Source organism: Carlito syrichta, unplaced genomic scaffold (genome assembly GCF_000164805.1).
Source record: "Carlito syrichta isolate Samal-C Ts95f unplaced genomic scaffold, Tarsius_syrichta-2.0.1 Scaffold309076, whole genome shotgun sequence".
NCBI classification, from domain to species: Eukaryota; Metazoa; Chordata; class Mammalia; order Primates; family Tarsiidae; genus Carlito; species Carlito syrichta.
Window position 1 is genome coordinate 522,665 of NW_007253172.1, and position 12,110 is coordinate 534,774.

Genomic DNA, 12,110 nt, shown 5'->3' on the forward strand with positions numbered 1-12,110 from the left:
CCAAACTCTGTAAAATATTTCAAGATGGTATTCTGACCAATATGAGTGACCAGGCCCAGGAACACCCCTCCTCAGGAGGTCTTGAGAACATGTGCCCTGTGGTGTTGAATTGTAGTTTGGTTACATACATTTGGGAAGGCAGAAGTTACAAAAACCATCAATCAATGCACGTAAGATTTTCATTGGTTTGGCCCAGGAGGCAGGACATTTCTGGGGGTGGGGGGAGCTTGCAGCCTGGATTTAAGGATTTCTGACTGGCAATCTGTGGTTCCTATCTAAGGAATTTTGGAAATCAGTAGAGGACAAGATGCCCAGAGACTGGGAGTCCCAGAAGATAGGGTTTAGCAGGTTCACAAAATATTTTGATCTTATCTGTTGTGTGATATTATGCCAGAGTTAGGTTGGAAAGCACACTTTAGTATATAAGGTAATAGGGCAGTAAAACCCTATTTGATGAGTTTTATCAGGCTTGACTCTCCAAGCTTCTTAGGAATTTGGGTAAGAGAAAAAGGATCACAGTTTAGTCCTCAGAATCATCGACTAGGAATCCTGGGGGGAAAGCCCCTTTAAATGCAAGGAACAATAAGCATTTGGTTCTGAAGGTGCCTGGCTCAGTTTACCCCCAGATGAGTGTCTGGCATCTGTGGTCATCTCCATCGCCAGCTTCCCTCCAAGCTGCAGGCAAGAAGGAAGCGTGCCCAGGGACCCCTCACACTGGGCACTTTTCTCCTTTACTCTCACACACTTTCCTGGGCTTTATCATTGTCATATTTGGGCCCATCAGTTGCTAGGTGATGGGCACGTGAGGGCTTATTACACTATCTTCTCTACTTTTGAGCATTTTATAATAAATATTCCAGTCAGGCACAGTGGCTCATGCCTGTAATCCCAGCACTTTGGGAGGAGGCCAAGGTGGGAGGATTGCTTGAGTCTAGGAGTTCCAGACTAGCCTAGGCAACATGGTGAGACCTCTTCTCGACAAAAAAAAAAAAAAATCAAAAAATCAAAAAATAAGCCAGGCACGGTGGTGCATGCTTGTAGTCCTAGCTACTCAGGAGGCTGGGGCAGGAAGATCACCTGAGCCCAGGAGGTCGAGGCTGCGATAGCCGTGACTGTGCCACTGCACTCCAGCCTGGGTGACAGAATGAGACCCCGTTACAAAATAATGATGATGATGATAATTTTAAAAATCCCACAACTTTAAAAAAATGGAAAAAGAGCAATTTAACAAATAGAAAAGTTTTGTTTTTATCCAGAATTTTTTCATATTCCCCCCAGGCTATAGGACCAGCTCTGCTGTGCAGTTTGGGATTGCAGTGTCCTCCCTGGAGCAGTTATCTCTGTTCATAAAATGTGGTCCTGAACTGTGACCAGGCTGAGGAAATTATTCACAGCTTCGTCTATCCTAAACTTTTTAGGGGTTGGGGAATGGTGAGAATCCCAGTGGTGACATGTATTTGGGTCTCACAGATGGTCTGGGCCCCTTTTTGTAAAAACTTTAGTAATGACTGACATGGAGTAAAAAGGCAATAATAACAAAAGAAACAAAGAAAAGAAGAGAGAAAGAGAGAAAGGAAGAAAGGAGAGGGAAGGGAAAGGAAGGAAAATGAGAGGAAGCCAGCATTGAAGCAGCCATGTTGTAGAAAGTCCAAGTTTAAAGTCCTAAGGTCGTCTTCTGGTGCTGGAAGACAGCATCTCAGCCCCAAAGGCTGGAACAACTCCTCACCCCCTTGTCTAGTCCCTCCCGCACGGCTTACTATCTCAAGGAAGAAGGTCAGCTTTTGTCCATCTGTCTCTCTCTTGCTCTCAACTCTTTCCTTCTGTTCCACATGCCAGGCACTGTTCATACAGACGTGAGCAGGAGATGGCCTCACTCCTAAAGTGTTGAAAAGGAAGACATACACATAAACTGGTGATGCAGGTATTGATGAGAGCTGAAAGTCCAGGAACCAGAGGCAGTCAGGAAAAGCTTCAAAGAGGAGGTGATGTTTGTGCTGTGTTTTGCCAAATTAATAGGAGTTCACCAGAAAGTGAGTAGGAGGAAGGGAATTTCAGGCAGTGGGAACAGCCTGGGCAAAGGCCAGAGGTAGGAAAAAACCAAGGTGCTTTTGAAGAGTAGCAAGTTAACTGCATTTTAGAGTGTTCAGGACACAGAAAAATGGAAAGACATTTTTCTAGAAGACAGCTGAGAACCATCAAAAGTATGCCAATATGCAAGGGACATGGCCAGAACTGTGTTCATTCTAGCCTGTCTTCTCTTACAAAATCTCATCCTTCTTCTTAGTTAGAGCTCACCAAATGACCAGAGCCCTCCCACTCTGTCCTGTTTTCTAGCCTGAAGTGCCTAGGCTCCAGCAGACTGTGACACATGGAAGGCATAGGTCATCCCTCTGTCCATCTCCAGAACCTACTGGAAGGATGACTTTTAAACTCACCCAAGAGAGGAGAGTCAACAGAGGCCTTTCCCCAGGGGACTGTGATGGTTTTCTTCTCTTTTTCTTTAATCTCCAGTTTCCACAAGGCACAGTACAGGCCCCTGTCTTCTTACTCACAATACCCAAATTCAGATAGCCCTGAAAAAAGTTGGTTTTATTTGGCTTTGTTTCCCCAAGAACTCACTGAAGGCAAAATGACCTGCACAGATGTGAGGCTATTTTTAGTCTTGATTGATTCACTGGGTGTGAATATTCATATTCTGCTACAGAAATACTAATGTGTTTGATTACAGGGTCCTGCCCCAGACCCCGCTGGGGATGGTATGGAATTAAGTAGCATATGCACCAGATTATCTTTCTAAAATAAAACCAAAAACCAAAGCTTGGATTCCAAAACCAGTCTGGGCCCAGGGCTTTTCCATAAGTGGGCCTGGATTGCTTTTGCAAAGAAGGTAACGTTTCCACTTTAAAACCAGAGACCTCCTGTGCAGGGGTGGTGGCCCCTGGCGGTGCGGGACAGCCCTGCCCCATTTCTCCTGTCACCTGGCTCACCCATGCTCCACTTACAGCGAAACTGCTTCCACTCCCCCCAGGCTCTCTCTCCCAGGGCACTCAACCCAGATGATTTTGCCTCCTGCTTTACAGGGGAAACAGAAGCCACCAAGATGGAAACTCCCTCCGAGGACAGGAGAAACCAAATATAAAACCTGCCTGCCGCCGCCCTGCCCTACCCTCCCTCCCTCTTCTCTCAAATGGGCAGTCCAAGGGTCTCTTATGGAATATAGCTCCCCCCAGTCCCCGCCCAAAATCCCTGGCTTCCACCAGCTTTTACATATAGTGTTGTCAAGTCACTCCACTGAAAACAAAAACCAGGCTAGGTGTAGTGGCTCACGCCTGGCATCCCCGCAATTTGGGAGGCCGAGCCAGGAGGATCGCTTGAACCCAGGAGTTTAAGACCAGCCTGGGCAGCATAGTGAGACCTTGTCTCTATAAAAAATTAAAAAACAAGAAAAGCCAGGCGTGGTGGTGTACATCTGTAGTCCCAGCTATTCAGGAGGCTGAGGCAAGAGAATCGCGTGAGCCCAGGAGGTCGAGGCAGCAGTGAGGCGTGCTCATGCCACTGCACTCTGGCCTAGACAGCAGAATGAGACTCTGACTCAAAAAGAAAACAGAAACAGACAACATAAGGCAACCCTTCAGTGATATCGTAGCCTTCTCTTGATAAAGCCCTTTTCCGCCTGTCCCAAGGACTTGCTTAAACACTGCCTCTGTTTCCTCCCCTCCCCTCACTCCCCCTGGCTTCTGACCCTGGGCTCCCCGAGCAGCTTGGCAAAGCCCCCCATGGCCTCCTGTGCTGACTCCTTCAGCAACCTTCACTGGCCACGGAGGCCCTTCCTCCTCCATGACCCAGCTCCCTCTGGGTTCCCTGGCCTCTCTGTCTGCTCCTCCCCTCACTCCTCTCGGGAGACGCTTCCTCCTCCCCCATTAGATGTGGAGATGGCCGCACCAGCCTTTTGCTTTTCTCCCTATCCCCACAGGTGCACCTGCTGCTCACAGATTCTCCCTCCAGCTCAGGTCTCTCCTCAGAACTCCAGACTCATCCAACAAACTACTTGACATCTCCTCTTGGGTGTCTTAAAGACGCATTCAGCTTAACCTTTCTAGAACTAATGTCTTGGTCCTACCCACCCACCCTCACTGACCTGTTCCTCTCCTACTGTCCTCACCTCCACCCGCTCAGGTATGCGAGCCAGAAGCTTGACTGTCACCTTGGCCTTTTCTCCAGCATCTCCCTAAGGTCCCCTTGGTTTTTTCTGCGGGATCCCTCCATCAGCCCCACTTCGCCTCTAAGCAAAGCCACGTTGTCTCCCAGCTGGGTCCCTGCCACATCCACTTATTTCTTTTGGAAATGCACATCTGATTGTGTCCCTCCTTCTTCAACCCTTTGGTGGCTTCCCGGATTAGGTGCTTTCTTAAGGTCAAGACAAGAATCATATAGCCCCTGATTTGACTCCTTGACCTCTCCCAGCCTCCCCTGTACCACCCCTGCCTCGTCCTCACTGCTTCAGCCACCCTGGCCTCTGCCATTCCTTTTTACACACCACCCTCTGTTTCATTCGGGACCTCTGCCCAAGCTGTTCCCTCTGCCAGAATGCTCTTTTCTTTCCCCTCGCAGCCTGGCTTGCATCAGCTTTCAGATGTCAGCTGGAGTACCCCTTCCTCTGGGAAGCCTCCCCTGGCCTCCTGACTTGCTCAAATCCTCCTGTTTGGGCTCTCGGAGTGCTGAGTGCCATCACAGCCCTTGTCGCATCTGTCTGTGGGATCATCTGGCCAGTGTCCATCTCTCCAACCAGAACGTGAGCTCCACAAGACCTGAGGCCCTGCCTGCCTTTTCTCCCTGTAGTCTCTCTGCATTGCCCAGTGCTGGGCCTGGCCCACGCAGGTGCCCATGAATTTATGAATGAGTGGCAACGTGTCAAAGCCTCAGGAAGGCCATGACACCTATTGAGAACACGGGGGTGGGCTGGGGAGAGGGTCTCCTTCTCGTGGATGCCAAGGGGTTCTTAGATTCTTTTTTTTTTTGAAATTGGAGTCTCACTCTGTCATCCAGGCTGGAATGCAGTGGCATGCTCATGGCCACTGCAACCTCAGCCTGCTGGGCTCAGTTATACAGGCATGCACCACCATGCCCGGCTAATTTTTCTTGATTGATTGTAGAGACGAGGTCTCGCCAAGTTGCCCAGGCTGGTCTTGAACCCCTGGATGCAGGCAATCCTCTCGCTTCAACCCAGCAGGTTCTTAGATCCTTAAAGGCCTGGGTTCTGGGCTTTCTTGGTGGACTAAAGATGGCTTTACTTATATTGTGCAGGGTAGGGGACCTTGACCTTCCCTGTAGTACACACACTCCTGACCAGACAGTCCCCCTCGGTCTCCACTTGTGCCCAGGCCCCAAAGCTTGAAAGTTCTTCTGCTATCCCCTACCTCTTTCCCCTCAGCATGGAGGTGCCACCCTCAGGCTTATGGCTCTGTCAGCCCTCTGCCTCTGAGCTCACCACCTCCTTCTCAGCTGGTGGAGTGACTTCAGGTGTTTCTAGAATGCTGCCGAAATGCCAGAAGGTGGACCCTCTCTCCCGAATGTTAGGGCTGCAATATTTGAGCTGGACAGACACTAAAGTCCCATACTTCATTGTTCAGATGAGGAATAGACACCCACAGGCCACAGAAGGGACAGCCAGGCCAGGACCCACACAGGGCTTGGACCGCGGGGTAGTGAATGCTCGAACTCCCTCTTTGCCTCCCTCGACTGTCTAGAGTGAGGTCCCTTGGGTCCACCTCAGCTGCAAAGGTCGCAGGCGAAAGTGCTCTGAAAAGTATGGGCGACAGGTAAACTGAGTCAGGAGGCGGTGCTAGGGAGCAGCACGGCCCAGCGTCAGAAGATCTGGGTTGAGTAACCCCTCTATCCCAATTAACCTGCTGTCTTATCTTGAGCAAGTAATTTAACCTTTGGGTTGTCAGTTGACCCTTTCAAATTGTGAATAATAATCCCCAACCCCTACACCCTGACCCCTGCCCACTCCCCTGAAAAAAAAAAAACCCACGAAACACCCTTACCTGGCTAGGCTAGCATCATTTTGTCAGGATGAAGTCCGACTATGTACCAGGCATTACTTGTTGCTATACATTTGATCCTCTCAGTCACTCTGAGGGAGACTCTGTTATTATTGCCATTTTTCAGATGGGGAAACTGAGGTTCATAAAACAGGTACTGCCACTTGTGTAAGGCTTCATGGCTACTTGAAGATTAGCATCAGAATTTAGTTGGGTCTGTCTGAGACTAAAACTTTGTGCTGGGTTCAAGCCTTGGTCCCTGCCAAGAGGAACGAACAGTAAGTGGAAAATAGGGGTGAGAAGGGCTTTGAGATTTTCCAAATGTTGCTGTGGCTCTGACTCCTGTCAGGGCAAGTGGGCAGGCAGTATCTGAGTTCTGTGCTTCAAGTTGGGTAGGGGGTTCTTCTGTGAGCCGGAGCATGTGGGTGTATATGGATGAACCGAGGGGAGATCGGGAAACTTGAGAGAGAAGAAGGTGGTTTTAATACCCCATGCCACACCCATTTGAGATGGAGGAGGTGTCAGGGAAACACTGATGTTTTCAGTTCTCTTGTACTGTCGTGCAGACTGTTCGCTGTACCACTCTAGAAGGCACCCATTCACATCCTAGTCTAAATGAATAGCTCTCCCCGGAGCTGTGCACTATGTAACTGTACACAATGGCCTTGACCATGTTCCTTGGTAGGATAGCTCCATGGTGAGCAATGGCAGGAGTTCACATAGACTGAGAACTTACTACGTACACATTTGGCATCTATTTTATCTTACCTGGGCCTCCCAACAATCCTCTGAAGCTGACACTCTTGTTGTCTGTGTTTTACACATGGGGAGATGGGGCTTGGAGGAGATTGAGACGTTACCCGAGGTCACACACCCACAGCTTCTTACCACTTAGTTCCATCGAAGCTAAGACAGGGAGTGTGGAGGGAAGCCCATTGCACGTGAGTGAAGCCATCCTCTCCGTGCCTCTTTCTTTCTTTCTGCCTCGGTCCTTCCCTGTAGCTGGACAAGATGCTGGACCCCCAGGTGTGGCGTGAAGCAGCCACCCAGGTCTTCTTCGCCCTGGGACTGGGCTTTGGTGGTGTCATCGCCTTCTCTAGCTACAACAAGCAGGACAACAACTGCCACTTCGACGCTGCCCTGGTCTCCTTCATCAACTTCTTCACCTCGGTGCTGGCCACCCTCGTGGTGTTTGCTGTGCTGGGCTTCAAGGCCAACATCATGAATGAGAAGTGTGTGGTCGAGTAGGTGGCACCTCTCCTCCCGTCCCTCCTTCTCCTTGTCTGCCTTCCCCGGGAGTGGGCAAGTGGGGCGTGCGTGGAGAGAGGTCCCCTCCACTCGGGCCCTCTGTCCCCAGCCCTGGGCCACAAGGACGAGCTCAGAGATGTCTCTGTCCGTGGTCCACGGGGTCCTGCCTGGACGTCTGGGTGGAGCCTCCAGGACCTTGTCCACCCGCCTCCCTGTCTTCTTACCTGGCCTCTCCCCTTTGTGCCACAGGAATGCCGAGAAAATCCTGGGGTACCTCAATACCAACGTCCTGAGCCGCGACCTCATCCCACCGCACGTTAACTTCTCCCACCTGACGACAAAGGACTACATGGAGATGTACAATGTCATCATGACCGTGAAGGAGGACCGGTTCTCAGCCCTGGGCCTCAACCCCTGCCTGCTGGAGGACGAGCTGGACAAGGTGTGGGGACATGCAGGAACCCAGAGAGCGGCCGTGGGCAGCTGGGGCTTGGGCACAGGACTTAGAAAGTCGATAGGCGGTCATTCACTTACTCGGTAGGCGAGGGCCTACTGTGTGTCCAGAGGGAGCGAGAGGGAAGGTAGGTATCAGTCAAAGCCCCTGTGTGAAGGTAGGCTTGATTCTGAATGAGGAGACAAGACGGACACACTCTCCCGGTTACTGGGTGGGCTTCTCACGTACTGCCATAGGCAACGTATGCCTTGTGCTTGGAGGAAGTATTGAAATCGGTGTCTGTCCTTGGATACCTGTCTCCTTTAACCTTCATGACAACTCTGTGAGTCCCCCATTTTACAGATGAGTCACCTGTAAGGTGCTTGTTCAAGGTCTCGCAGCTAGCAAGTGAGGGAGCCAGGGCTCAGGTCGTCAGGCCCAGAGTTCACGCTCTGAACCACCCTTTGATGCTTCTGTGTCCTCCTCCAGCTGTCCCCGCTCCAGCTCCCACGCCACGATGACCCTTGGCCCCTGGGGCAGGGGAGGGAGTGCTGCTTCCTTAATGCTCAGGTCCAAGATACCATGCCTCTTTTCATATTTGCATAGCTGGGCACTTTCAAAGTGACTATTCTGTTAAAAGACATGATGGGAAAGAGACACATCCCCAGGAACCTGGGAATCCAGCTAGTCAGGGCTCACATGGGGCTGAGCCAATTCCTGTTGGCCTCCAACCCTGTCTGTCATGGGTCCAGGGAAGGGGACACTTTCTCCAGGCTGATGCCTGAGCTCTCCATTAAAGGTCAGCTCCATGGGAGGTGAGGGGGGGTGTCCTGATGCCAAGGGGGCTGCATCCTGCACCCCCAACCCCTTCCCAGGTGACCAACAGCAAAAGAGCCCGGTCTGGGGGCTCCTGCCCTGGTTTCTTCCCCAGGTGACTGGTAGCACAGAGGACTCCCCTCTTCTATGTTTCCTAAAACCCTGCCCTATAGTGCCATTCTTATGGGTACAGCCTGGTCCTCTGAATAAAACTAGTGTCTTCATATAGAAGGACCCCAAAGGCCTCCAAATGACAAGGATTACACCCTCACTCAGCTGGGAGCAAGTGTTCCCTCAGTCACAGGACATAGCTTGGCTACCTGTTAGAGTGACCAGGGGGTGCTTCATAAAACTCCACCATGCACCTTCATCTCCATCCAATCCAGCCATTGTCCCTGGGTGAGACCCAGGTGTCAGTGATTTAAAGGCTCCAGTGTGCTTCCACTGGCCAGCCGAGGCTGAGACCACTGCACTAAGATCTGGAGTTCAAGCTGGGCATGATGGCTCATACCTGTAATCCCAGCACTTTGGAAGGCCAAGGTGAGAGGATTACTTGAGCCCAGAGCCCGAGATCAGCCTGTGCAACATAGGGCGACCTCACCGCTACAAAAATTAAAAAATTAGCCGGGGGTGGTGGCCTGCACCTATAATCCCAGCTACTTGGGAGGCTGAGGTGGAAAGATTGCCCGAGCCCAGGAGGTCGAGGCTGTGGTGAGCCATGATCATGCCAGTGCACACCAGCCTGGGTGACAGAGTGAGACTCTAACTAAAAAAAAAGATCTGGAGCCCAAAAGTTCAGAGCTGAGAGCAGCCACAGTATGGCTAGAACAATCAGAGAAGGCTTCTTAGAGGAGGAGGGTCTTGAGCTGGGCATGTTTCCAGACAGGAGCTTCTTCATCTGAATCACCTGGGGTCCTTGCACAGCCTGCAAGTTCCAGATCCCACAGGCGGACTCCCGAGGAGTTGATGTCTTTATGCTCACCCTGGGGGATTCTGATGCCTACTGAAGTGTGAGGCCCACTGGCCTAAACCGACAGGCTTTGGGTGGAGGGGGGGGATCCCCATGAAGGAGGAAATCCTTGGCCCGAAAGCCGCAAGGGCAGAGGTGAGAAAGCAGGGGGCTTGCGGCCTCACAGGGCCTGCTCTCCACCCACCCCACAGTCCGTACAGGGCACAGGCCTGGCCTTCATCGCGTTCACCGAGGCCATGACTCACTTCCCTGCGTCCCCGTTCTGGTCCGTCATGTTCTTCCTGATGCTCATCAACCTGGGCCTGGGCAGCATGATTGGGACCATGGCGGGCATCACCACGCCCATCATCGACACCTTCAAGGTGCCCAAGGAGATGTTCACAGGTAATGCCTCCCTGAAGCCCTACCCAGCCCCGCAGCTGCCCTCGCGGATGGCGGTCGGTTCGGCTCTGACCGTAGAAAGATTGGGTTCCCACTGGGTCATTCGTGACCCCGTACCCAGACGGCTGCTCCCTCACTCCCCCACCAGAGTCCTGCTGGAGCCTGGCCGTGCCACCCCCCAGGCAGGAGGGACAGCCGTCTGGAAATCTGGGCTAAACCTGAGTGGGAGGGGAGCCCTCTCCCCCAGGGCCTGCTCCCTCCTGATCCCTGGCCTGGTGCCCTGTTCCCTCTTGGTCGCTCCCAGCCCCAGGCTGTGTCCACAGTTCCCTTCTGTCCCTGCTGAGTTGATCTGGGCTCCACACAGAGCTACCTCTCACCGGCATCCCCAGGGTACCTTCCTGTTCTCAAACAGGGAAACTGAGGCAACGGAAAATGCTCTGGGAGCAATCAGATGAATCTTGAAGTTAAACGGAGCACTTGAGTAGGGCACCTGCTGTGCGCCAGGCACTGTGCTGGGGCAGGGGTGTGGGGGGGGTGAGGCAACACCTTTCTCAAGATGCCTCTCCCAGCGAAGTGGGGGCTCAGAGCCTCCGCATCCAGATCCCTCAGGCAGGGCTGGGCTTGCTGGGGGCGGGGCTGCAGGCCTGCGTGGGGAGGGGTAGACGAGACCCCCAGGGCCCCGCCCACCCTGCACCTTTGCCCCCACACCGGCCTCCCGGCTCTCTGTAGTGGGCTGCTGTGTCTTTGCATTCTTCGTGGGGCTGTTGTTCGTCCAGCGCTCCGGAAACTACTTTGTCACCATGTTTGATGACTACTCTGCCACCCTGCCGCTCACCGTCATCGTCATCCTCGAGAACATCGCTGTGGCCTGGATCTATGGAACCAAGAAGTAAGGAGGCTGTGGGAGCGAGGTGGGGACAGGAGGATGGGGCTGTCCCATCCTGACTCCCCGGAGAAGCAGGAGATCAGAAAGGTTGAATGGCCGAGCTGAGAGGACTCTTCCAGATCATGCCGGGAAACTGAGGCGCAGAGAGAGGACATGCTTGCCCAAGGCCCCTTGTTCAGTGAGTGACAGAGCCAGACTGAGGACTCAGGAGTCCTCGGCTCAGGCCCTGGCATCATCCTAAACTGCCTTAGAGTACCACAGCATCTTTCCTGGGTACCAACTGGCTTCAGAATTCTGTGAAGCTTGTGAGGCAGTTAGGTGTACAAGAAGCCCCTGCCCTCAGAGAACTTGGGAAATTCAGCAGCCTGTTCAGAGTTTTAAGGTGATCTAGGTGGGACCTGGAATGAGGTGTGGTTTTGGCCCCGAGTCTGGGGCCACACAGGGTAAGAGGACTCAGCCATAAGAAAGGACTGGGTCTCATGGCCTAAGCCTAGAGCAGACCTACACTCACGGTCAGCTTCTGACCTCATTCCTCAGGTGAGGACAAGCATGTATCCCCAGAAAGTTCTAGGACAGGTCCCTCTCACTCACTTAGCGTTGGCTGTGCCATACTGCCTTTGTCCTTGGCAAGACACACCACTTTTAACCCATTCAGTCTGACCCTTCCTGATGCCTGGACCAGGTTTTGGAATGGGGAGTCTCTCACGAGGGCTGTCTGCGTCATAGGAGAGGGCAGGAAGAGACAGGGCTTCTACCCTCTGTGAGCCGGAGCTGGAAGAAACTGCTAGAAACCACGCTGGCTTTTTTTGTGTCACAGACTTCTTTAGCAGTCTGGTGAAGCCCCTATACTTCTCAAAATATTGTTTTAGCCATGCCCGGTGACCCTAGTACTTTCGGAGGTGGAGGCAAGAGGATTACTTGAGCCCAGGGGTTTGAGACCAGCCTGGGCAACTTGGCGAGACCTCGTCTCTACAATAAATCAAAAAGTTATCTGGGCATGGTGGTGCGCACCTGTAGTCTCAGATACTTGGAAGGCTGAGGCAGAAGGATCCCCTGAGTTCAGCAGGTTGAGGCTGTGGTAGCCATGTACTTGACACTGTACTCCAGCCTGGGCAAGAGAGAGACTGACTAAAAAAAAAAAGAAATATATATATATATATAGTTTTAAATACATAAGACAAACTAGGATTATATAGGAAACAAATTGCATTTAAAAATAGCAAAATATTTTAAAATCTGTGATATAGAAATTTTTTTTTTTGAGTTGGAGTCTCACTCTGTCGCCCAGACTGGAGTGCAGTGGCACACTCCCGGCCACTGCAGCCTCGACCT

General features: G+C 52.1%; 1 protein-coding gene across 2 annotated transcripts in view; it reads left to right on the forward strand.

The window, feature by feature from the left end:
- Nucleotides 1–12,110, forward strand: part of SLC6A17 (solute carrier family 6 member 17) — a 34,632-nt gene that overhangs the window by 19,384 nt on the left and 3,138 nt on the right. The window contains exons 6-9 of one of the 2 annotated variants that reach the window (XM_008066656.2): nucleotides 7,047–7,288; nucleotides 7,542–7,734; nucleotides 9,703–9,895; nucleotides 10,622–10,781. In XM_008066656.2, the coding sequence (XP_008064847.1) occupies nucleotides 7,047–7,288; nucleotides 7,542–7,734; nucleotides 9,703–9,895; nucleotides 10,622–10,781 (788 nt within the window). The remainder of the gene's footprint in view (nucleotides 1–7,046; nucleotides 7,289–7,541; nucleotides 7,735–9,702; nucleotides 9,896–10,621; nucleotides 10,782–12,110) is intronic. The other variant, XM_021716884.1, reaches the window with a different exon arrangement.